The 27875-nt window shown below is 38.6% G+C and overlaps 1 protein-coding gene across 1 annotated transcript in view; it reads right to left on the bottom strand.

Annotated features, from left to right (window-relative positions):
* The window catches only part of rut (adenylate cyclase rutabaga), a gene marked incomplete in the record, with an annotated part of 698554 nt that overhangs the window by 185382 nt on the left and 485297 nt on the right, over positions 1–27875 (bottom strand). Inside the window, 1 exon segment of the mRNA XM_081741008.1 lies at positions 16046–16204. Within this exon segment, the coding sequence (XP_081597134.1) occupies positions 16046–16204 (159 nt within the window).

Raw genomic sequence — 27875 nt, 5'->3', positions numbered from 1 at the left:
TTCGACAGGTTATGAAGTTCCTTCTCGAAAAATTTGAAGTCTCTAGGTTGAAATTTGTAAGAGAAATTGCAAATTTTCGTGAACGGTAAAAAAAAAAAAAAAAAAAAAATACATGATAGAGATAGGAAGACTATAGTGACATCTATCGGTCCCTTTAACTTGTCCCTTTAAACCAACCTTAAAGAAAATTTATAAAGGGAATGCTGAAAAGTCACAGTAACTTAGGTCTTATCGAGGAAGGGTCCTTCTGAACCCGCCATTTTCTAACTGCACTGACTACATCAGAAATATAGTCCGTAAAAAATAAAGAAAGAAAGAAATTATAACCTTAATAAAATCAAACAAACGTTAGCAATTCCTTTTTATAGTATTGCATGCAACGCTCTAAAAATGGAGGATCAATACAGGAAAGTTACAACATATGACGTCAATTTCATCTTTTATGTTTCACTGCGAGCTCAAATTGTGTGTTTTAAAACTTTTTTTAGTTTTCTCTTAGTCTCTAGAAAGTAGCTTAAGGTATTAAAAGTAAACCTATATATTCTATGGAACTAGAGACAGAATGAATGCAACCCACACAATAGACCAACAGGTAATTCTCAAAGGCAAAAATTCCAGGATCATGTTTATTAGACCGCGAAACGCTGTTAGAGAATTTGTACAATTACGTATTAATAATTCACAGCACAACTGGATTCTATCCACTTGTATTTCATGTCAAATAGATCTTTTGTTTGTTTTATTAGACCTCCAGACAGCTGTGAATATGAACAAGAAGCCTCACAGAACAGCTGTGTCCGTCTATCGGTATTAGAGCGAAACGGGTAAAGAATAGCGAAAAATATCTTTCCTTATATACGAAGTGTGTTCAAAAAGAAACCCAACTTTGTTATAACAACTTTATTACTCCTTCTACAAGACTTTAAGCGCTGTTTTCCTCAAAGTAGTCCCCTCTACTGACAATACACAGTTTTTAACGTTTATGTCATTTTTGGAAAGATCCCAGAGATGCACTTTCTGGCACGGTGCGCAGATATTGTCTCATTGTCCTGAGACTCCTCTATGGTTCAAAAACGAAGCCCTTTCAAAGTGATTTTAAGTTTGGGAAACAGACAAAAATCTGCTGGAGCTAGATCCGAATAATAAGAGCACAACGGCAGTTCGATATTTCACCAGATAACTGCGGGTGAGAAGTGTACATGAGTAGTTGCGTTGGCACGGCGCACCATCCAAGTCTGGTTTAGGGATGCGCACGAGACGAGTCGAGACAGGATTTTCCTGATAAAATTCGAGTCGAGACACGGCTCTTCCAATAGAAAAATATACATTTTTCGAGTCGAGACATCATTTTTATATCACATTTTCGAGACGACACAGTCACAAATCTTGTCTCGTGCACATCCCTAGTCTGTTTTTCCCACAATTTTGGCCTATACCTGCGCACAATATCTCTCAACAGTGTCCTATTATAACTGTTTATTTACCACCTGACCACGTGATACAAATCCATGATGCACAATGCCTTTCCAATCAAAAAACATAATCAACATCACTTTCATCTTTGACCGACTCATGCGTGCAAAAAGTAATTTAAAAAAGAAACAAATTCCGACACACTACAGCGGTAATAGCAATATATCGCCCTCATTTCTCTACTAAAGCCAGAAGGGCAAAAATGTAGTAAGACTTCCGGTTTCAATATTGATTTTCATAAAACAGAAACAGTAATATGATAGCGAGAAACATTTTTTTTAATACTAATTCAGAATCCCAAAATAGATTTAGAATTATAAATTAGGTTTTTGGACTTTTTGGAAAAAAATGAAATCTTTGAGTTTTACGTTCCACGATTATGCCGGTTAGGCTAAAGGAGACGGTGATGATGAGAGATGAGTGAAATGGTGGAATGAAGAAAGTGGGAGAAAACAGGAGAACCCCCAGAAAACCCACGAGCACGGTGTTTGTCCACCACAAAGTTCACTTTGGCGGGGGCTGGGATCGAACTCGGGACCCCAAGCACCAGAGGTGAACGCTCTACCACTGAGCCACCGCGCCCCCCTTTGGACATTTTGGAGGGCTTTTGGCTAGCATGGCCGTCTGTTCTACGGCCATGTTAGCACAACACGTATGAGGGGTGATCATCCCTCGGCGATCACACTATCCGAGGAAAGGAAAAGAAATGGCCTAGGACTTATAAGTTAGGTACCATCCCGGCATTTGCCTGCTGGGATTGATGAAAACTTCACTCAAGATGGCTTGACCTGAAAAAGCTTTTACACCTTAACTGAGTGTCCCAACCGGGAATCGAACCCGGGACCGCTCCAACCAAACCATATTTAATATCAGTTCTTATTCATCTATTAGGGTCCGCGGTGGCTCATTGGTAGAGCGTTCATCTGTGGTGCATGGGGTCCGTGGTTCAATCTCACCTCGCGCCAAGTGAAATTTGTGGTGGACAAACATCGTGTGCGTGGATTTCCTCGGGGTTTTCTCCTACTTTCTTCATTCCACCATTTCATTCATTTCTCATCATCATCGTCTCCTTTAGCCGAGCCGGCATAATCGTGGGACGTAAAACTCAAAGATTTCATTTCATTTTTTATTCATCTACTGTAACGGAAGTGGTATATGTACCATGCTCGGTTGCAATACTGATTTCCATCTTATTTCTTTTGCAATAACAAACAACATACTACTTGAGACGAAGGGCTATCGATATTTCTAAGCTCTACAATAATGCCATACTCCACACGGAAAAGAATTCGTTAAAAAAAAAAGAAAGAAAAGAAAAGAACTGCGCGCGAGATACTTTTTAAAAATAGAATATCAGGAAGTTAATATTTTATGGAGTGACAGCGACATAAATTTTCCATCGCGGAAAATGAATGCTTCATTTGACCAGCAATTTCTTTCGGAAGAGTACGGCACTCAATGCGCGGCGGCCGATCTAATTTAGTAGCTCTTGCATTTCGGTAGCTGTCACAATTAAATTAAATCCGTTAAAGAAATGTGGATCCTTTTTCCTTGCGTTTAAAAGAAAAAAAAAATCCGTTTGGGAGACGATCTAAGTAAGATCACTTTTTTTCTTTTTTAAAAAAATTTCTTTTGGTTCTTTTGAGCTTTATCTCGTGCCAGTGTTTACATGGGAGGTTGTATTTATGTCGCTTCGACCATAAATCTCCGCCTAAAGTTACTCTGTCTCCATTGCGAACGGCGCGCCACGACGTGTTCGTGGATGAAGATGCTGTATACTCCCACAAATCTAGCGTCCATCCCTTGACATCCTCCAAAGTGGAGGCTACATTTCTCACTCTTTCAAATTAGTTCCACTTACAAAATGTAGGTCGAGAATTAATTTCATTATTAAAAAAAAAAAAAGAAGGCGGGGGGGGGGGGCGGGAGAACGAAAGAAAATCCGCATCTGTGTCGTCGCAATATGTCTGCTTCACATCTCGTACTTTTATTTAAACTACTATTATTTCTCTTCTTAAATATCCATAAAATACAGTACAATGTCGCTAGTCTGGCACATACCAAACCAGGGTAGTGATGAATTATCGAAATCGGCGAATTGCTGTCAAAGAAAACGTATTTACACAACATAAGCTACTGTTTACACCAGGGTTTCTCAACCTGGGGGTCGCGAAGGTAAGCGGAAGAAATAAATGTAATTAGAATCTTAATTAGAATCTAATACCTGAAAATATTTTAAAATATTATTTTGAATTTTGTTCTGATAGGCGTATTTTTATACAACAACAAAAGAAGACCAACAAAAAAATTTTCAATACGTGCAGAGTTGTTTAAAAATCAGTTAAAATGAAAGAGGTATTATATGAAATTAATAAGAACTGCACATTCAAATACCAGAAAAATATAAATCTAACAATAAATGCATATTGAAATAGAATTAAAATTGAAAAGTAACGAGATACCTGACTATGTGGCAATGTTCAGTTCAATCTTTGTAACGCACATTATCAAGTCATTTAAAATACTCAATAACTTTTTTCAACAACTATCCAAGTTTTCAGACGAAAATTAGAAATCACATTTTTTTTTTTTTTTTATCATATGACCCAAAATTAATGGAGTTACGAAGTTTTAAAATTTTCAAACGGCCTCTATTTTGAAACACTATGACGGATTGGATTAGATATTTGTGATATGAATGAACTGACCAAATTTGGTTTTAATCCATTCGCTTTTAAGGATGTTACTGTATTCACTATATACAACAAATGGATTCTACTATTATAAAAATAAATGGATATCGTGAGATTTCTGCAATAGGTATATTAAAAATCACACACAAGCTTATTACAAACCTGAAATTACAAGGAAATCGGTGGCAAGGTGTGATAAAATAAGGCTCGTGACAGGAGTTAGGTTTACACTATTCCATTGTATTTGCAAAATTGCAAATAAAACAAGTAAATAAACTGTGATTTCCAATATGAGCATGAAACAATAAAAACAAGAATTTTAGAAATGATCCAAAAAATGCATCAAAAGATTGCGATCTTCGTCAATAATTAGTTTTTGGATCAGGGGCCACAACATTTTTGAACGGCCCCTAAATCGAGTTTTCTTTTTTATTTTAAACGGAATTAGCATATCATACGGGTTTGGCTACATTATGTAGTTCTCCAGATATAAGGCCTACAAGAAAATTTTTGATTGAATGAAATATATTAGACTTTTTGGATCAAAGGTCGCTAAATCAAGTTTTCGTATTTTTTTTATGGAATAAGCACATCATACTGAGTTAAGTGATAGTTTTAGTTTGGCTACATTATATGCAGTTATCCATACATAAGGCCTACAAGTGATTTTTTGCCTGAAATATATTGGATCTTTTGATCCAAAAATTCAGTTATGATACATGGTTTTGTAATGATTATTAACTTAGAGACCCGGGTTCAATTCCCGGCGGGAGCTCATGTGGTTCGGACTTCATGTAAATCAGTAGGTCCACGTCTCATATAGCCTCGCTGCTGAACGGGACGTCAAACTCAAAATCAATTCAATTCAATTATTAACTTATTATTCTTACACGTTACTATTTAGCCCACAGTTCGTGTAGATTTTAAAATATGTCAACACGATTAAATAACTCTAAATCAGACACGTCACTTATATCTCTATTAGCTTTTTATTATTCTTTTCGCAACTCCATTAATAATAATCTTCTTTTTCGGTCGTCATAACAACCTTTAAACAACTATTTAGTGTTATGGTACTAGGAGTACCGTTTATACATTAAAAACCAACACAGATTTTTAGCTACTACGATTAAACCTTATTTCTTTATATTTTAGAATCAACAACATATTATCTCTTTTCTTCTTCTTCTTCTATTCAATAGATTGTGTACTTTTACGCACCGTTGCCCAAAATCAAGATACGAAAATGGAAGAAATTTATCGTATAGATATACAATATCGTTGCAGTTTAAAAAAGAAAAAGAAGAAAGAAAGAACATTACTACATTACTCGATTGATGTTAAGCATTCATTGTAACCTCCTGCACGATGAAGATTTTATAATGTTTCATGTGAGTATTCCGGATCTAAGTCCCGCATTTGGCAATCGTGTGACGTTAAAGTGAAAGATATGTATTGATTTGCTGTAGACTTTTATGCACTTCAGCCCTCCCGTTTTCACATGCTGAAGATAGATTTCCTTCAAAATGAAATGAAATTTGTGCGGAGAAAGAGAACCCTGAAGTGCAACGTCTTCTTTTGTTTAAGATAAACATGAATGCAATTGTGCATTTTAGTGTAATATTAGTGTTAAACATGTTGTTCTAGACGTACGAAGATATCCTAAACTTCGTGTCACAAGAGTACAATAAAGAAGAGAGAAGAAATTGAATTCAACGTCAAGAAGAGGATTCATTTCCTATCTTATTCCTTCCAACATTCCGATATTCCGATTGCAATTCCAATAACACTACAGCCAGCCAATGTTACCATACTACAGGGTGTTTCAAAATCTATATCGGAGTTTTGAGGCTTTGTAGTATTTTATACATTTAACGTATAATTATAAATAATACATTAAATGAGAGAGCAACTCAAACAGTTTTTGCTACAAGTGTTCAATGTGAGCACCATTCGTCACACGGTACACATTGAATCAATAGGTGGGAATGGCCCATAAACTTTCCGCCGCGATATGGCACAAAACACATTCAATTTAAGAGTGTCTCGTAGCAACTGTATCATCTCGTGGGGATTTGCTGATCCTTAGATGCTAACATTACGAGTGTTCACATCGCCACTTAGGTGAAATGTCGATTCTTCACTGAGGACAAGATCCAGAAAATCTTCATCGTCATACAGCAACATTTCATTTGCAAAGTTTGCATCTAAACTGTAATCTGTAGGTTTTAGAGTTTGTAGCAACTGCAAACGTTAAGAACGTAGTTCTAAGGGTCTTCTTAAAATGATCCACACAGACGTTTGCACTGTAACTACAAGTTGAGTCTTCACAAAATGTAAAACACAAAAAGCTTTTTGCTGACTAGTCGCCATCTTTGCTACTAGCGCTTTCTAATGGCAGACAGAGGAAACAGTGCATGCGCATGCGTGAGTACAAAACTGTTTGAGTTACTCTTTCATTTGATATATTATTTATAATTGTAAGTTATTTGTAATGAATACTACAACGCCTTAAAATCACTATATTCATTTCCAAGGGCGCCCATGTTGTGGTTTCCAAGGGGGGGAAAGTATAAGGGACATTTCAAATGTAGTCTCAAATTTTGCGGTAACTATTCTAAAATATCTATTGGGTTTTCGATCTTCCGAAGCACAATTTCCTCTCAAGAAGGGAGGGGGGCGAGCGCCCCACCTTGCCCACCCTAATGGGCGTCCCTTGTTTATTTTGAAACACCTTGTAATGAACTGAGCTAAAAATTAAAGTGGAAGATAGAAAGAAACACAAAATAGTCGTGAGAATGCAGTTGAGTTAATTGACATAAACCTTCAATTGTCTTTTGTTTGATACTCTTAAATGACGCTTTTGTTGTTTGTCTGGCCGTTTAAAAACGCTGGATTATTGAATGGGCCAGAGTAATCCATAACCAGATTACAGAGAGTATGCTATAGTTTCATTCGGTTCAAATTCTTCCAACAAAAAAATACCCATTCCTCCGGATATCGTTTACGTGACTAATTAGCTGAAAGCTATTAATTACGTCCCTGGAGGGAACGCCATATATTGCTATAATTACATCTTGTTCGCCTCCATCATCTTCTTCGATCTTAATATTAGGATTGCCGAGCTATGCTCCGCTCCGTACCACACAATCGACTAAGTTCGGGAAAGTACTTGTGAATAGTTGTGTATTAGGCCCCGTAATAACCCTGTAAAATTTTAGTGTATTTGGAACTGGTCTTCAGGTTGCCCAATAGTTTTAAAATTTGATATTTTTGCTCAAAATTGTAACTTTAAAAAATCCCACGATCTGAAAATAGCAAAATGTTCTGGGGTATTGACTAAACGCTACAGAAAGGTCTTTTAAAGAACGAAATAGGAAAAACTCATAATCAACACTTCACAATAAACCTTAATGTATTTTCCCACCCCCTGGTAATGGAGTGTGCTTTTTGTCGACGCTGAGATCACTGCATAAGCAACTGGAGAAATACAAATAAGAAGAAAACTGAGAAAATAAAAGGATCATACAGTGAGAGAACATTGGTACACTGGCAATCTAATGGGAGATATTAATATTGTCATGACGGGAAAACAAGAAGGTAGTGTAGTACGCAAATATGATTTAAAGGAAAAAAATTAGCAGATTGGTGGACGTCAGTCTTACATCGAAAACAAAGTAATGAGGATGACAAAAGGTTTATGACATTGTGTGATGAGTCCACGTGAAATCAATTAATATTCATATAAAGTACAGTGTTGCTTCTGGAATCCTAACACCCCAGAACTCCAACAACTTGCAATACAAATAGGGATGCATTCGAGTCGAGTCGAGTCGAGATTTAAGCCTGTCTCGACTCGTCTCGAGAAAATGTTGTCTCGACTCGTGTCTCGACTCGAAAATATGTTTCTGTCTCGACTCGACAGTCTCTGTCTCGACTCGACTCGAATTCGAGTCGAGACGTCTCGAAATTCGAGTCGAGACAATGTACGAGTTAAAATATACGCACACATCAGCCAGACCATCATGACTACCTACCTAATTGTCAGTATGTATACTTTTGGCATGGATAAAAACGGCGACACGTCTTGGCATACACGCAATGATCCTTCATAGGTCGCTGGAGAGAGCTGACACCACATGTGCACACTCAGGTCACCTAATTCCTGTAAATTCCGGGAAGGGGGGCACGTTCAATCACATCCCACAAGGGACATCACTCAAATGTCCGGCTCCAATTTCAATGAAACTTGTTTTGCTGATAGAAGGCATATATGAATTACTTGTGATGACAATTTTTTGCCATGGTGCATGTTTTCTATTTTTTTTTAAATAACTTTTAAGAGTTGTGATGTGGTTATTAGAGATTACTACAGAAGTCCCTTACTACCCTTTGTAAACGGAGCGTTAATGAAGAAAAGTGAAGAAAAACCATGTGGATACATATAAGTCCTGGGGGGGAAGTCGTATGATAGATATGACCTTGATGGCAGCCATCTTGAAATCCACCATTTTGAAATAAGGTCAAGTTTTCAAAATGGGAATAGGGTAATATTTATATGATACATAATTTCGGGCTAGAATTTAATTAGGAAAACAATGGTGAGGTTAGTTTTAAGATACACCCATTTGAAGGGAAAGTTACAGGAATATTAATTGTTTTTACTTACTGTGTGCGTAAGTACCTTCTTACTTTCGTCTCAAGACCTGTAAATCGATCGCAACGGCAGAGCCCGGTTTCGCACTAGTGTTTAGAAATCTTTAAACTCACTTGAGGCAATATTTGAGGATTATTGTATTGTATTTTGCCTTTAATTAAATTTGAACCCACTTCATGATCTTGTGTAAAGTATCACTAAAAGAGAATTTCTGTTTTTATGGAGAACGTAAGCATAGCAATTATAGAAGGTGAGTAAGGTGCGTATGTATTTATAAGAAAGTTTATTTTACGAGTCTTTTGTGGTTCCGCCAACCTATTCTTTAGTTGTTTTTTTTTTCAAAATACTCATATCTCATAATTAAAAGAGCTATTCTAAAATCTCTTACCACTATTCTTTAATACTTATAAAAATTTATTTATTGTAAAAGCACTGGCGAGATATTTCTTATCGCCCACTAAAATTATGGTGGAGCTCCTTCGTGGCTAACGGTTAGCATACTTGCCTTTGACGTGGGAAAACTGGGCTTGATTCCCGGTGGGAGTTCATGTGGTTCGGATTCCACGTTAATCAGTAGGTCCACGTCTCACATAGCCTCGCTGCTGAACGGGACGTTAAACTCAGAATCAATTCAACTCAAAATTATGGTTTTGACTTTATTATGATGTCATTAGTTTAAACGCCCAACTGCCCAGTAATTATAAACATTGACTACATTATAAAATTGTAATTTGTGATGACTAAAATATCAGAAATTAAAGATTATTCTTTGGGTTTTGGAACATTTTGAAAAACGTGAAAAACTGGTACTGCACCGATACAACACAACTTTTGGATTTGTCATTGTGTAAAGTGATACAAACTAAAGAAGAATTACAACTTTATGAAGTTGTTTTAGGACTTATTATTTAGAAATAAACACCAAATAAATGTAATAGTTCATATCCGTATCAAATACCATGTTTATGATGAATCAACTACACAAAGTAGGATCCAAAAACGCTCATTGCAATTTGTTCCATCCTTCAGTCGAACCAGGAACTGAAACATAAAGAGTGACATTTTCTTTTTAAAGATACTTTGTCCAGCTAAGTATAGTGTAGGTTTATGTCAGTAGAAGGAATTGCATTCCATTATACAAGCGCAATTTCACAACTTTATGTACACATTACTAAATATCGAACACCCTTGTCCATATGATTAGCGTACGCGTCTTTGGTGCGGGAGACCTAGGTTCGATTTCCGATGGGAACTCCTGTGGTTCTGAACCCACGTTAATTTGTAAGTTCACGTCTCATATAGCCTTGATGCTGAAAAGGACACTAAACTCTAATCTAATACTAAATACAAATATTTAAAGAAAAATGATGACGCGCCAAGATGACGTGAATTTGGCTATCAAATCCATTTTGTGTTTTCAGTTATTTTCTAGTAGTATTTTTTCTAGGCATCCTGTCAAAAGACAGTGATGCAAATTTCGTAACTGCGAATTCCTGTTAGAAGCCATGAAATTATCCAATTAGATGCAAAATTTCCCGTCCACTAAAATAGATACCGTAAATTTACAATATCTAACAATAAATAATTTTGAAAAATATCGCTTTCGAGGGAAAAATGAAGTGAAATCTTTGAGTTTTACGTCCCACGCATATGCTGGTTTGGCTAAAGGAGAGGGGTGGTGATGAAAAATTAGTGAAATCGTGGAATGAAGAAAGTGGGAGGAACGGAAGAACCCCGAGGAAACCCACGCACACGGTGTTTGTCCACCACAAAGTTCACTTGGTGCGAGCTGGGATCGAACCAGGGTCCCCAAGCACCAGAGGTGAACGATCTACCACTGAGCCACCGCGGCCCCGCTTTAGAGGGGCCATGACGTATAGTTGAACTCATTCTCGTAGTATGAAAAGCATTATGCATGATAGGATCACAAACAAAATTTAAAAATATTATGTGCACTTTCTTTTAACAAACATTATATTGTCTTTTATGGTGTGGAAGGGAATGTTATGTTCGAAAAAAAAGTCCTTAACACGATTCTTGTTGCTACACACTGCATGTTCCTAGCCACAGAAAAGATGCAGCGATAGGTAGGCTATTTTTCAATTGCTTTACATTAGCTTGATGTTTCAAGTCTTTTGTGTGTTTCTGAAGTTCACTTTTACCACAAAAGAGCTCAATATTAACATGTCTTACATAGCTTTGGTTCGATTCTCAACACGGACTGCAACTACCCGTTAAATTGTGCATCCGAAAGGCACTCTTTGTTAAACCTCGCTTATCACCGCTCATCTTAATAATATATATAACTTCACCGCGAAGCAAATGTTGCATTTCTCTCTTTCATCCTAACACAAAACAAAACTAACCACAGCTGTGACACGAAGGAGCTATTTCGAAAAGAAACAAGCTGTGCTTCATAGAGATGTGTACCAAATTATAGAAGTATAAAGTATTGTTTTCTTTCCTGTTTATTGATATCAGTTGGTGTTCTTAATGAGTTTACTCATTAGTTTAGAAAGAGTATATATGGAATTTGGACATATGTTGTACGTATTCTCCTGAGAAATTGATGAGACCAGAAAAATTATAAGAACAGATGGAATAGGTTTAAGCGCATCTACATGACTTTATCAAATATTTACTCTCCATAATGGTACCACGCGGAAAACGTGGTATAGGCCTACTTCTATCTTTGCCTCCCTCTGTTAGCTGTTTTGTATCATATATATCGGATGGTTTTGATATCTCTTCTGATCATTAAAACAACAATGGTACCTGTGTGCGTGCAGAAATGCAAAAGCACAAGGTAACTTCCTATTTGTTTTGGAAACAGCAAACCCATTTCACGTGTGCGAGAGAAATTGAGCACAGCGAGATCGGGTGTTTACTCACGGTCACTTCGCAGCAGGAGTCCGTGGTAAAAGATTTGACTATCTCGAAAACACTCGCAAAACCTTACAAATACAAAAGACTGCGCTTCAAAGAAAGTTTAGACACAGATGTTTCAATTTTCTTTTAGCATCTTTCTTCAGCAAAAGAGTCGGTTCATTGTATTAAGGGAAGGGAGAAAGGGTGAATTTATATTTTATGTGGGAGGTAACGTTGTAAGTAGTATAAACAATACATACTGTACCGACTCTGTACTGAAGCACTTCCTTTAGCGGTATATCACTAGATCTATCCTGACCCTCATCCCACCTCAAGTTGTAAAGTAGAAAGGGACAGAAGTATTCAACATGACTGCGCACTTGAGTTTCAGTTCACAATACTAAAACCAGTAAGCAAGTAAACAGTCTTTTGTAGGATCGTGTTTTACTTCTTGAATTTATTTTTGAACATTTCTGTGAATTCAACAACGGAACGCAGTAGAAATACGGACTAGTTTTTACTCCAACCATTACTTTCGCTCCAACCCAGGGATGCCACATTTATGATTTCGTACTAGATTTAGTGATTTTACTATTGAACTAGTGATCTAGTACGTACTTTGGGTAAATAGGCACATTCTAGCGATTTTTTTGCATTTTTTTCTGATGCAGACAAATGAGAAGGAAATGGTTCTTAAAATAAAAGGAAGATGTATATTGCACTTCAAAACAAATGTAGAAACCTTAAATTATTTTTTCTTTTCCCTCTGACTGAATGAAACCCCTGCTGTGTATCGACCTTAGGTAAACAACGGATATCTTTGGTCCGCTACCTCCTTTTGTTAGCCGACATGAGATGGGTTACTTTTTTTTCTGGAAGAAAGTGAAGAAATAATTATCCAGTACATTTACGTTTTGTCAGGCACACAGGCGCAGTCTGTGCTTGTTTCCTAACGAATTTTAGCAAAATAACATAAATGAAACATATGTACCAGAAAATAGAGGCAGTACAAACGGAAATTTTCATCTGTGACACATTTGATGAGAAATATAGTTAGATGTCACGTGCAAGCACTCTAAACATATCCGATCCTGTAATTCTATTCGTATGTTTATGTAGGTGAGACTGAGAAATCAAGAAACAATAATAACTGGTTTTCTTCCAGGGGAAAAATCTAAATGTGAAGGGGTGTTACACTGGGACTTTAATTGCGTCCTTTGTACAAGATTAACAAGTAATAGCATTTTTTAAATTTATTTTAGTTCTTGGGGAGAGGAAGATGGAAGCGAACGCTCGTAAGGACCTCTGCAAGGAAACATGAATACTATCCGCCACTGTTTGTTACATTACACAAAATAGTTATATATATATATATATATATATATATATATATATATATATATATATATATATATATATATATATATATATTGAGTTTTAGTCAGGGTTTTCATTCTGCAGGAGAGGGGGGATAGTAATACCTGACGAACATTTTCTATTCTCCGAGTGTTGCAATGATTGCATTTCCTCCATTATAACTTGGCCAAGCTAGTTGCATTATATGTAAGGATTAAGTTAGCCTAAAAAGCTTAAATTTCTATGGCTGTTTTACTCTGTAGTCATGTTTCTCATTTTCGGTCTACGGGACTCTGTGTCCGGAAATTTTCGATGGCTTCCAAGTCGGAAAATAAGTGTATCAAAGGCATATATATTATATCTATGGTTATATGAGGCATGGATTTACAGTTTAAAGTGGGATACCGGTAACAACTTCATGAGCTTCCACCGTAAATCGAACCAGAGTCTCCCGCGATCAAGGCGTATGTGTTAACCATACAGCCACGAGGAAATTCACATAAGCACACACACATATATATTGTTGAGTTGATTTTAACTTTACCGTCTCTTTCAGCAGCGAGGATATATGAAATTTAGACCTACTGATTAACGTGGAATCCGAACTACATGAGCTCGCGCCGGGAATTGAACCCGAGTCTTCCACGGCAAAGACGCGTACACTAGCCGCGGAGTTCACACACACACAGAATCAGAGTCCTCACACACCAAGGGTGAGAGCTGTGCCACTGAGTCACAGCGGCCACGGGGCTAGGTCGAGTCCACTTTACGTTCATAGTTTCTTAGTACATAAATGTTACGATTATGAAATAGATTTTCCTTAATGAGCTGCATAAAAACAAAAGCTTTCGAAATGCATTAAACAATTAGCTCGATTTAAGTGTGAACTTAAAGTTATATCAGAGTGTAAATACGGATACACACTAAAGCTCGAAAACTTAATACACTATTTCTCCTATATAGTCAGCATGTATCAAGCAATCGTTCAGCTTTCATTTGAGAGGATGGAAATCGAAGGCCCCTGAACAACTATGTTACTAATGTGCGGAATGTATTTATCTTACAGTGAACTGCTTTGATGCCAAGTGGCCTAACTCCAAAATTGAAATTTTCCAGGAGTGAAAGTTGAAGTTCAATATCTCATGAACAATCCATATTTATTTTATGTTGGGAACCAAAACCATAACTACTGTATGTAGTTCATTGTTTTATAACTTAATGTTTACAAAAATCCTTTTAAAAAATACCTATTCATAGAAGTGAATGGTACTTATCTGTACTAGTTCTTGGCATCCAAGCAGTCCATTTATTGTAATACTAGCTTAATATACCCATTTTTCGCATGGGGGCTGTATTTGGAAGTCAACACCTGTGGAAGTATCACCATTCATTTCAGTGACCGCGAAAACTATGGATTTGACACTAATGTTGATCAATTTGGATTACTTTTACTACATGTCTCGCTAAACGCCACCCTGAGACCCCCTGGTTCCAATTTTGACAAAAACGCTTCGCCTTAGACTGGGACCTGGACTAAGATATCCGTGACCAAAATTTGGTAACTCTCGGTCAACTTGTCTGGTCCCCCGGTCGGTCCCAGTAAACGTCCCCCCCCGAGACCCCCCTGGTTCGAAATTAAAAAAAAACGCTTCGTCTTGATCTGGGGCCTGGACTAAGGTACCCGTGACCAAATTTTGGGAACTCTCGGTCCACTCGTCTGGTCCCCAGGTCGCACAGACAGACAGACAAACACACAAACAAACTCTTTATTTTATTTATATTAGATAAGATATACTATGCAAAATAGTCTCGTATCATAATATGTGATGTACAACAAATGTTACATTATATATTATCCGTAGCTCGTGATATGCTGCAACATATTAAAGCCTCAGAATAGTTGGGCAAGCGAATAATCCAGAAGTTACGTAACCCTATTGCGTTCATGGGGACGAAAACACAATAATTATAACTATGCTAAATTACTATAGACTACCAACTGCTCATTCAGAGAATTTATGAAGTTCACTTTATCGCAATAGTTTTATACAAACTAGATTTAGACTACGGATAATAGTTTTATACAAACTAGATAGTCAATTATTATTATTATTATCATTATATTTGCAGTACAACCAAATACAACGACATTAACTATTAGTTCTAATTAACTGAATTGAGCTGAAAATTAAATCTTGATCTTTAAAGATTAACTATTAATTTTATGCGTTCTGTACCTTTCTGAAGGAATTAAAGCTGGAATTGGTTTCAAGGCTGTTTTTGAGTGAATACTTTCTTCAAAATAATATTAAAAATTATAGAAAGATTTTCGAGACATTCGAGTCGAGTCGAGATTTTTAAGAGCCGTCTCGACTCGACTCGTGTCTCGACTCGAAAATTCGAGTCGAGAAATACGTTTGTCTCGACTCGTCTCGAATTTTACAAAGTGTGTCTCGACTCGAATCTCGACTCGAATTCGAGTCGAGTCGAGTCGAGATTCGAGACATGTCTCGACTCGAGCGCATCCCTAAATACAAACGAAAAGTTCGAACAAATTTTGCCCATGAGACCGAACGCTCAGCACGTTGTTTATACGTTCCCGTAACACTCGGGTCACCCACATTCTTTGTCGTTAGTTCGTTGTCGGAAGCCATGATAAAAGCCTTTCGTGTGATTCTCGCCGCTAATTTCATGCTTTTGTGTATGTTTTTACTTTACTTTACCTTAAATATCATACCTGAAATATTTTTTTCTTAATATCTAATGTATTTACTGTTCAAATCACTGATATTTGAAAATTTAAGTTTGTTGGACCTAGGAACGCATTAGTCTTGTTAATATTAATTTATTTTAATGGGGAGAAATGTTTTGGAACTCGAACGAGATTTTCGAACAGAGCAAGTTCGAACTGCAAGATATCACTATATTAAGAGAAAGAGTATACATATTAATATTCGACATAAAAATAAAGATTGAAAAATAAACATTTGAACATTACCCTGGTTCTCCTCCAGCCTCCATGTTGTTAGCAAGCGTGACGTCATTGGACCAAACGTCATACTGCCACTTCCGGAGTCCTAGAACACCACAGAGGACCCGCCCTGAATGGATTCCTACCCTCATATTCAGCTGTACATCCGTGGCTTCCACAACTGACCTGTAAACATAGAACAAAATAAAGTCAAACAAAAGTTGTTACATTAAAGGTGTAAAATATTTTAGAAAGAAACATTTCAGTACACAACATAATTATAAGACATATTTCAATAAAAATCTTAACCGTCTCCACATACGTAACTGAGTTGTTTAAAATGTTACAAAAAACTTAGAGAGTAAAATGTAGTATGAAAGTGTTCCGAAAAGTGTCAGTACAACCCCGTTTTGTTATGCAACCACAATCACACTAAAGAATATATGGTTGACTATAAGCAAGTTACTTTGTCGTAATTAACACAACATTCGTTGGTGTATTTCATATGTTAGCTCCCAATATTACAATCAGATTCTTAAAAAAAATACATGGAACAACCGAGAAGGTATAAAGAAAAAGAATAAAGAGAGGAATAAAGAAAAGAATAATCAAAAGCAGTGCGCCTATGTCAAAGTTATTCGTGAACATATCCAGAACATATACCTAGGTATATATCAACAGCTTGAATTGACAACTTCCTCCTTATTAAGGAGTTTGGTTGGCCACATCTCTGTTTGTGTGTCTGTGCATCCATCCATCTGAAAGACAAAAAAGTTAAGACCTAGTTGATAGATCACGACTAAATTTGGTCAGCACGTTGAGGCCCAAAAGACAGAAACCAAGTCAGTTGGTGGAGGCGATATTCAAACTGCAAGAGGTAGAAATCAAACCTTTCTGTTTTTTATGTCGATCATACCCAATGTTCCGGACTGACTTGATAACCCAGAGACCTAGTCAGACCTAATGACGCAGACATGCCCAGACCTGGACTGGCCTGGTGACCCAGAGACCTGGACTGATCTGAAGAACTAGTCAGATCAAATGACCCAGAGATACCCACTGATTTGGACTGATCTGATAACCCAGAGACCTAGTCAGACCTGATGACCCAGACATACCCACTTACCTGGACTGGCCTGGTGACCCAGAGATCTGGACTGACCTGGAGAACTAGTCACATCAAATGACCCAGAGATACCCACTGATTTGGACTGATCTGATAACCCAGAGACCTAGACTGAAGCAAAGACCTAGTCAGACCTGATGACCCAGACATACCCACTGACATGGACTGGCCTGGTGACCCAGAGACCTGGACTGACCCGGAGAACCAGTCAAACCTAATGACCCAGAGATACCCACTGATCCGGACTGACCTGGTGACGCAGACACTTGGAATAATCCGGAGACCCAGACACCCACTGACCCGAGCTGAGTTGGTGACCTAGAGGCAGCCGCATTATCATCTCTGCAGGATTCCTGGACAATTTTAGAGTTGATTGATCTTATTCACCACTCGAGCTAGAACATTAATGTTTAATTCTTAGTGTGATTTTTTTTAAATCAAGGTATCACGTTTTCAATATTTCATGCTTTCGCACATATTTCATGTTTGTTCATTTTCCCATACGGTGTTTTATATTTTGAACAAGTTTTACAGGTCGAATAAACTATGACAATCCCTTTTAAGAGAAATATGTAGTTTATAGTTTATGTGATTCTGACGCGTTTGAACTGATAAACGTAGTAGTTATCTTTCAGTGCATTGTTTGACACACACAGGCACAAAGAATAAGGAGAAAGAAAATTAATGAAAAGGCAATAACAAGAGAGAGAATCAAGCTGTTTAGAATTGTATTCGCAGCTTCACACACATTCCCCACTGTATGACGACGTTTCATCTCCAGGCACTACCGGGTCACTCCAGGTCTCGTGGGTCATGAGCATGGGCAGGTCTACGGTCACGAGGTTGTGTTCCATCATCGGTAGCTTGGTTGGATTAGAGTTTAGTGTCTTTCAGCATCGACACTATATGAGATGTGACTTATACTTTAAGAACCTGTTATGCTAAAAATAATGCAAAATTTACCATTTTCCTTTTGCTTGTTTTTCATAAGTGAAAGAAGATAATGAAATGCAACTTATGAATCTCAAGAATTTTCAGTGTTGTCATCCATAGAAATTACAATGTTTGTAGGGGCCGCGGTGGCTCAGTGGTAAAGCGTTCACCTCTGGTGCTCGGGGTCCCGGGTTCGATCCCAGCCCCCGCCAAGTGAACTTTGTGGTGGACAAACACCGTGTGAATGGGTTTTCTCGGTGTTCTCCCGTTTCCTCCCACTTTCTTCATTCCACCATTTCATTCATCACTCATCATCACCGTCTCCTTTAGCCTAACCGGCATAACCGTGGGACGTAAAACTCAAAGATTTCATTTTTGCAATGTTTCTAGAACAACATTTCCCAAAAATATAAGTTAAGATAGCGACTAGCAGACGGAATTATGATTGCGTATCATGTTGTTTTGGTAACCTGTGAACATCTTTTTAAATAATAGTTGTATTTAGTTTGTAATAAACATAGTTATAACATACGGTTATTAAAATTAAATAATAATGTTATTTAAAAAGTAGTTCACAGGCTTCCGAAACAACATGATACGTAATCAAATGCAATTGAGTTCGTTCCTCTCGTAGCTACATTAACTTAGAGTTTGGGGAAAATTTTATTCTGGCAACACTGTAATTTCTATGTATGGCAAAGTAAAAAATTCTTCCGGTTCATATTTTCTGTTGTAGAATAACTTTATCTATGATTGTGGTAAGTTGCATTTCATTATCTCCTTTCACTTATGAAAAGCAAGCAACAGAAAAATAGTAAATTTTGTATTATTTTTAGTATGTCAGGGTCTTAACGCGGAATCCGAACCACATGAGCTCCAACTGTGAATCGAACCCAAATCTCTCGCGCCAAAGGCATGTGCACTAAACACACAGCCACAAGAATGGTCAATTTTCTGTTGTGCTGCTAACATTTTCAATCTGTGGGCATTGCAAAGTACGTCAAATAATTTCCTCTTATGTGCATGGTACTACTAAGTACATCATGAGATAATGAACATGCCTCGTATTTATTTTCAATCTTTAGCTACCAATGCAACTTCTGCATATAATTAATTCTTTCTTTTCTTTTCACAGAAAGGTTGTATCATCTTTTGATTAAGGAACCACAACCTTTATCAAGAAGCAGGAATTGTACTGGTAAGGATACATTCTTTCCCTATAACAAAAGATCTCCCTCCTCCCGTATCTTATCCTCAGTTGGAGGACAAAGAAGACATTGTTCAGATGACTTTTTTTAAAAATGTAATTACCCGTCCAAATGGGAGATCTACAAAAAAAAAAAAAAAAAGTTTCCTGCTACGTCAGGAAAAGAAGAAGACAATTTATTTTATTCTTTTCGCTCTTTTTCTGCCTGAAGCACATTCTGTTTTTTTTTTTCAAGTACAATGAAGAAAGAAATGAGAGAAACTTTATACCTCGTACGGTAATCCACCTACGAAAACCACACTCTCTTGAGATTGAAACACACGCAGGAGGGGAAAAAATGAAATGACGAGTTCGTTACTATCGTTGATACAGAACGAGGATCACATGAACCGATGAAGAATAACTGCACGACAATGAACACTAGATTTGGATTTCAGTTTATGACCGAGATACAAACTCATGACCACTAGAACTTTACACATTGTACCTGCCTGTGAAGAATTTAAAACGCACTCTAACGCAGTCCAGAGTCGTGTCACACGCACTAAAATTAAATTTAAGTATGGATGAGTTTCAACACTGTTGAAAATCCACGGCTGCAGGAGAAAGTGTAATGTTTTCCGCTTGAAAATGAAGAGGTTCAGAAATAAAATCACGCAAACAGTTATTTTGGATAGACTTTCCACTATCTTCATCAGTACCACTAGACGAATGTTATAATGGTACCCTTAATACGTAATCTCTCACCAACTTCCTTCCACAAGATTCCCCTCATTTTCCATTGTTAACATTTTGCGAATAAAATGGCCTTTGGCTACACTTGATCACCACAGACATTGTAAAATTCTACCTTTTAAGGTAGAACTATAACATGGTACACGGGAATTTGGACTTTTCCCATTCACCTCTTATTATAAAAGTTTCTTCTTATATACACTAGTAATATGTTGATGATTTGCTGGCGAATCTGTAGGAACCTAATGACCAAGGCGATAGGAACCAAGACTCTTGCGGCAAGGTGTAGGTAGGTACCTTCCTCTCAGAAACTAGGCGTCCTAGAGAGTGGTGAGGTGTTTCCAGAGAACAGACGTCCTAGAGAGTGGTGAGGTGTTTCCAGAGAACAGACGTCCTAGAGAGTGGTGAGGTGTTTCCAGAGAACAGACGTCCTAGAGAGTGGTGAGGTGTTTCCAGAGAACAGACGTCCTAGAGAGTGGTGAGGTGTTTCCAGAGAACAGACGTCCTAGAGAGTGGTGAGGTGTTTCCAGAGAACAGGCGTCCTAGAGAGTGGTGAGGTGTTTCCAGAGAACAGGCGTCCTAGAGAGTGGTAAGGTGTTTCCAGAGAACAGGCGTCCTAGAGAGTGGTACGGTGTTTCCAGAGAACAGGCATCCTAGAGAGTGGTAAGGTGTTTCCAGAGAACAGGCGTCCTAGAGAGTGGTAAGGTGTTTCCAGAGAACAGACGTCCTAGAAAGTAGTGATATATTTCCAGAGAACAGGCGTCTTAGAGAGTAGTGATATATTTCCCGAGAACAGGCGTCCTAGAGAGTGGTAAGGTTTTCAGACAACAGGCGTCCTAGAGAGTGGTGAGATGTTTCCCGAGACCAAGAGTCCTAGAGAGTGGTGAGGTGTTTCCAGAGAACAGGCGTCCTAGCAAAAGGAGCTCTCAATCGCCAGGCATCTTAGAGAGTGGAGGTGATGATCTATCGGTGGAGACTGATGCCTCCTGTGGTGTTCTGGCTCTTATTATCCAGAAATTTTGCTGACTGCATTAATCTTCGTCACTGCCGAACGTCGACGATAACTGACGATGTTTTTTCGTGGTTGTTGTCCGATGTTTGTCTATAGCCAATACATGGTGTTGGAAACACATATAGAACTTTACAATATTCTACCATTGGCGCAAACTGAGAAACTTCAATGCACCACAGTCTTCAGCCAACCTCCTCTTCTTCACTATCAACTAAGTCTCTTTCGCCCCTTTTGTTTTCTTCCTTCGATCTTCTATTATGTCCCTCATGGTATAATTCCTTCCCAGCTAATGTCCCAACGAGTTTCTCTTTTACCTTCTACGAGGAGAAGGCAGAAAGTTATCTTTACCATGACAGAGATGTGCTAATAGTGTCTCGAGCACAATGATACGTTGGCATCTCTAATATGTGTATTGATAGGCCCTACAGAGCTGACGTTACAAAAAAATCTAGGCGGTGGCAGTATGTTGGACAAAATCATCAAGCTGTAATTATGTTCTTTCATCTTTAGCGAAAATCGGTTGAAACGATACATGAAGAGATGTTAGCTGTGTATAGTGAGGAATGTTCATTTTATAACAGTGAAACCCTGGAAGAGAGGGTGAATTTAGATTTTGAGCTTTCGGCATCTATGGCCATGGTAGCTCGCCACGTAAGAGGGTGACGTCCCTCGGCGGGCACACTATCCGGGCAAGAAAAAAATTGGGAAAGGAAGGAAGCGACCTGCGAACATTATGTTAGATACCATCCCGGCATTTGCCTAGTGTGAATGAAGAAAACCTCATTCATGATAGCTGGCCTGAAAAAAGCTTTTTACACTTTTTCGACCGAGTGCCCCCACAGTGCCACAACGCTGGAAGAGATAATTCAAATGTGGTCTCTCAACTCTATTGTATGACTTAAGAGAAGAAAAGGTCGTTTCTCAATGCTACAGATCCAAACGTGGTGGCAAAAGTTGAGCAACTAGTGCTTGTAAATGTGTGACTATTAACTGTTTAGCTAGGGAGGTGAACATGAGTAAGAGGGTGTGTCCCGCATATGATAGAAATGGCAGCAAGATGGATCCCTGATTGTTGACATCTCTCCAAGAACATTTGCAAATGTACACAAAGCATTGTGGACCTCTATCACAAAGACATGGATGCTTTAGGAAACAGATTCGTGATTATCGACAAATGCTGGGTGTATTTATTTGACTCTGAAAGCAAAGAAATAAGTGAAACACGAAAACATACCATGTTTTATTCAACCGCCCCCTCTCACTCCCAAAAAAAGATTTCTCCAGCAAAGTCATGCCGTCCGTGTTTTAGGACAATAAAAGTGTGATCTTGACTGATTAGTTAAAAAAAGAGATTAGAAGCATAGGGACACATTAGAGAAACCTGCTGCATAAGTTACGAGCTATTATCAAAATAAAGAGACGGGGTTGGCAGAGAGAGATGGAATATTTTTCTATGGCTCGAGGTTAAGCCTCTCGCTGTCCCTTTTCCACATCCACTGCTACATTAGTGGAACCTAGGCTCAGGCACCCAGAAATTTTTGGTGGGAGGGGTCCAAGTTTTGGAGGGGGGAGGTCCAATATTACAAGCCACTATGTCTATGTAGTATTGAATGGGAATTATTCTTCACCCGAAAACACGGTAAGTAGTAGTAAAATACTTCCTCCTATATTTTCAGAAAAAAAAATAATAGAACTAGATTGTTTGTATAAGAGAAAGAGTACAGATGAAGATAAAATTCTCATGTTACGTCAGTCATTCCAAATTTTCATGCTACATCATCAAACACTACAGCATACAATACACTACAAGTATAGTTTTATTAAGAACGTGTACAAATGTATGTTCAGTTAAGAGGTCTCATCCCGGCGAAATTAAAATACCGCTAATTTTACATTAATTATGTGATATATTCAAATAGATAAAAGATAATCGAAATGTGGAACAAGAGCGCCCTAGGCAATGTCATTTTACATGGGATACCTTTATGACAACTCACGTATCTGCCTTCGATTTCGAGCCATTTTTAATATCGGCATTTATTTTCGCGTTTCTAAACGGCTGAAAATGGAAAGCCACTAGGTGACTTGTGATAACGGTACCTCACGCAAAATAATATTGCCTAGGGCGCTCTTGTTCCACATTTCAATTATATTTTATCTATTTGAAGATATCACATGATTACTGTAAAATTAGCGGTATTTTAATTTCGCCGGAATGAAGCCTCTTAAGCAGTTTTGGGGTGTCCGAACCAAGTGGTTCTCCCCGTGGATGCGCCCCTGGCCTAGGCTCGAAATAACCAGCGTTCTTCTACCCAACCGCTTCATTCGCCATTTTATCCTCGAGTTACGATACTTCAATTTGTTGTTCTGACCAATTTTCGGCAAGCTGTATCTCCGAGTTTAAGCATTTCTGCATCCATGTGCTCTCTATATTGTCTTCCATGTCTTTATGTAAGGAATCATTTACCAAGTTTTTTTTCTGGTATTGTTTCCGAACACACTGTAGATATATATGTGTTTAGAATACCAGTACAACAAACTATGGCGGTGGAACAAATGGTATCAATTCATTTATATATTTCAATTATCCTGAGTTTTTGTTCTTTTTACCTTAATTTCTTAAAGTTTATTTTTTTTTTTTTTCAATTTATGGGCCGCCCTTTTCGTTCCTTCGTACTTTCAATTTACTATAATTGACCGAGCGAAGTAACTCAAGTGGTAGAGCATTGGCTTCGCATTCGGGAGGTCGTGGGTTCGAATCCTGCTGCCGAAAATCCTGCCTGAGGTTTTCCAGGGTTTCCCTCAGTCCTACTAGGCAAATGCCGGGATGGTACCTACTAAACAGGCCCTGAACGATACCTTCCCAAATCCTTTCCATTGTTATTGTTGTTGTTGACTATCTAGTGTAAAATGGCCTCTGAGCTGTATCTGGTGATTGTTAAATAAATAAATAAATAAATACAGAATGTGAAATAGTATTACAGGGTACCCATAATTATGTATATCAATTTTCAAAGACCGTGGTAAAGAAGCTAGCAACGTAACTTGAACATAAACACATTATTCTCATACCTTTCCTTACAAGAATTTTAATCTCCGTTCTCTATGGCATGTTCCACCAATGCACCATCCAAATCGATACATGCCTGGAGACGAACAACCATCCAAATCGATACATGCCTGGAGACGAAGAACAACCATCCAAATCGATACATGCCTGGAGACGAAGAGCAACCATCCAAATCGATACATGCCTGGAGACGAAGAGCAACCATCCAAATTGATATATGCCTGGAGACGAAGAGCAACCATCCAAATCGATACATGCCTGGAGACGAAGAGCAACCATCCAAATCGATACATGCCTGGAGACGAAGAGCAACTATCTAAATCGATACATGCCTGGAGACGAAGAGCAACCATCCAAATCGATACATGCCTGGAGACAAAGAGCAACCATCCAAATCGATACATGCCTGGAGACGAAGAGCAACCATCCAAATTGATACATGCCTGGAGATGAAGAGCAACCATCTAAATCGATACATGCCTGGAGACGAAGAGCAACTATCCAAATCGATACATGCCTGGAGACGAAGAACAACCATCCAAATCGATACATGCCTGAAGACGAAGAGCAACCATCCAAATCGATACATGCCTGGAGACGAAGAGCAACCATCCAAATCGATACATGCCTAGAGACGAAGAGCAACCATCCAAATCGATACATGCCTAGAGACGAAGAGCAACCATCCAAATTGATACATGCCTGGAGATGAAGAGCAACCATCTAAATCGATACATGCCTGGAGACGAAGAGCAACCATCTAAATCGATACATGCCTAGAGACGAAGAGCAACCATCCAAATTGATACATGCCTGGAGACGAAGAGCAACCATCTAAATCGATACATGCCTGGAGACGAAGAGCAACCATCCAAATCGATACATGCCTGGAGACGAAGAGCAACCATCCAAATCGATACATGCCTGGAGACGAAGATCAACCATCCAAATCGATACATGCCTGGAGACGAAGAGCAACGTTGTCACTTGCAGCTTGAAACACCCGTATTGGTATCATGTGGAATTCTTCTGTGATAGCTTCCCGTAGTTTGACCAAATAGCGTACGTGATGTTGATACACTTTGTCCGTTCAAACACTTCATAAGAAAAAATCGGGTGGTTTCAAATCGGTAGACCGAGCTGGCCACTCCTCTGACTCACATCGATCGATTCAGCGGTTCAGGAATGTTTCTTTCAATCACTCTCCTACTAGTACCCATAGTGTGGTGGTGCTCCATCTTGCGTAATCCCTACTCTCAGACTACACAATGTTGCAATATCGTAACTTTTTTGCCCCGAATTACAAATACTAAGCCAAGCATCGCATACTTAATTATCGGCTACCTTATATTTATATTCACAGAGGGCTACTTAAATTTATTTCATTTTCAAATAGTATATTAGTATCTTTTCTTATATTCAACAAGTAAAGATCGTCCTTATTTCGAAAAGATATGAAATGAAATTTGTCAGTTTTACGTCCACGATTATGCTCTGTAGCCTAAATGAAACGAAGCAAATGATTGTAATTTCGCCAATTGTTTCACTACAAATGTAAGGTAAGGGAAGCACCACGAGAAAAAAGAAAAACACAGACAACACTTTGTTCAGCACAAACTCACAACACTTGGAACGAATCAGGGATCTCTCCCACCAAAGGTGTCTGCTCTATGACTAAGCCAATGTGTCTCCGACCCCAGACATTCCATGAACGCCCAAAGGCTATGTGATTGCTTGTGAAGATAAAGGCACCATACTCTCTTGACTTGGGTAATAATGGAGATTATACAGGGTGATAAAGATAATACACCAACAAGCTGAAGGAGATGATACTCATAGTAGACATGGAATGGAATCTAAGTTTAACAACCCACCATTATATTTTTAGGCTAAGGAAGATGGATGATTAAAGCAAATAAACTATGATAGAATAATTGGTGGAATGATAATGCGGGAGGAAACGGGAGGAAACTTATTTGGTCGGGGATCGAAGCAGGTATCCCACGCACCAGAGATCAGCGCTCTACCACTGAGCCACCGTGGCCCCAGAGTGGATATGAACTTAGGAGGAACAAATGCCCAGTGAACATAGGTCGAAAGGAGTGGGAATTTGTGGCTTGACTCAGCCTTTTGCTGATGCAATTACGTTTCCATATGAGAAGCGTTTTAAAAAATAGCGAAGAAACTTTGTATAATGCCGAATATCTCAGGGATGAGAATATTGATACTGGTTCGCGATATCGTGGACCAAAAGATTACATAAAAGTCGGATCCGACAAAAGGAATGAGTAAAATTGGAGATCTGGGCGCCACTGCATATCATCACTGACCCCAGGTACCCACTTTAATCCCTTAGTGATGCGGGAATTTAAATCACTGCTTGACCATACGAACAGAAGGGTATCGTAATACACATTCCCAAAGCATCCTGCTCAGTGGGTAGAGCGTTCACCTCTGGTGCTTGGGGTCCCGGGGTTCAAACCCTACTCAGCAAGTGAACTTTGTGGTGGACAAACACCGTGTACGTGGGTTTTCTTGGGGTTCTCTCGTTTCCTCCCACTTTCTTTATTCCACCATTTCATTCATCTCTCATCATCACCGTCTTCTTTAGCCTAACCGGCATAACCATGGGACGTAAAACTCAAAGATTTCATTTCATTTTCTCAAAGCATCCTCATTAAAATCAACAAACCCTGACCCGAATATATTAATTTCGAAGTTATACCATTTCAAATATTGCAGTGCAAAAGTCACTACCACGTAATGATGGTGGTAGCACGTGAAAAAGAGAAGGAATTACCATGTAGGTAAGTCGGACACATGTGAATGGAGGTCAGTATCACATAGGTGGGTCGGCATTGAGGGGTTAAAGAAGCTGGATGGTCCTCAGAGACCCGTATTGGAACTAGATAAAACCGGGGTCGCTGTTGGCAGGAATATGGCTTATCGACTATACTTCCGGGACTCTTTTCTCATAGCTAATATTTGTTATTAATATTGAGGTTCTGGTGCGTGGAAAAAATGAAATGAAATATTTAAGTTTTACGTCCCACGGTTATGCCGGTTAGGCTAAAGGAGACGATTATGATGAGAGATGAGTGAAATAGAGGAATGAAGAAAGTAGGAGGAAACGGGAGAACCCCGAGGAAATCCACGCACGCGGTGTTTCTCCACCACAAGATACACACGAAACGAGCTGGGATCGAAGCAAGGACCCCCAGCACCGGAGGTGAACGCTCGACCACTGAGCCACCGCGCCCCCACATTCTGGTGCGTGGAGTTCTTGGTTCATACCCGACCAAGTAAGTTACGTGTCCCTGAGTTTCTGTTATTCTCATTCCATCAATTCTTTCATCATCATTCACTTGCAATAATCATCTGTCTTCCTTAGCTTAAAGGTCATGATCACGGTACGTTAAAACGAAAGATTTTCATGAGGTTTTTACGTTCAGGTTAGTTGTGTTGCCGGCCGCTGCAACACATAAGAAAAACTACATTCACTTAGCCTGAAACACTAATGCAATGGAATGGGTGTTGGAGCTTGAGCTTGAGAATAGTGGTGGGCACAAAAACCGGTTTTTCGGTTTTTAGGAAAAACCAGTTATCTGTTTTCACCAAAACCGTTTCGGTGTTTCATCGGATCCGGTTTCGGTTTTCTTCAAAACCGGTTCGGGTTTTTTCCAAAATTTGTTCTATTTCTGACCAGAATAGTGTTTCATTGTTCTCCGGAAACCGACTCCGTTTCTACAGAAATAGTTTTATGTGTTTTCCAAA

The sequence above is a fragment of the Thermobia domestica genome, chromosome 15, assembly GCF_964235325.1.
Source record: "Thermobia domestica chromosome 15, izTheDome1.hap1.1, whole genome shotgun sequence".
Classification (NCBI taxonomy): Eukaryota; Metazoa; Arthropoda; class Insecta; order Zygentoma; family Lepismatidae; genus Thermobia; species Thermobia domestica.
The sequence above is the reverse complement of the archived record's forward strand: the minus strand, read 5'-3'. Positions and strand labels throughout refer to the sequence as shown.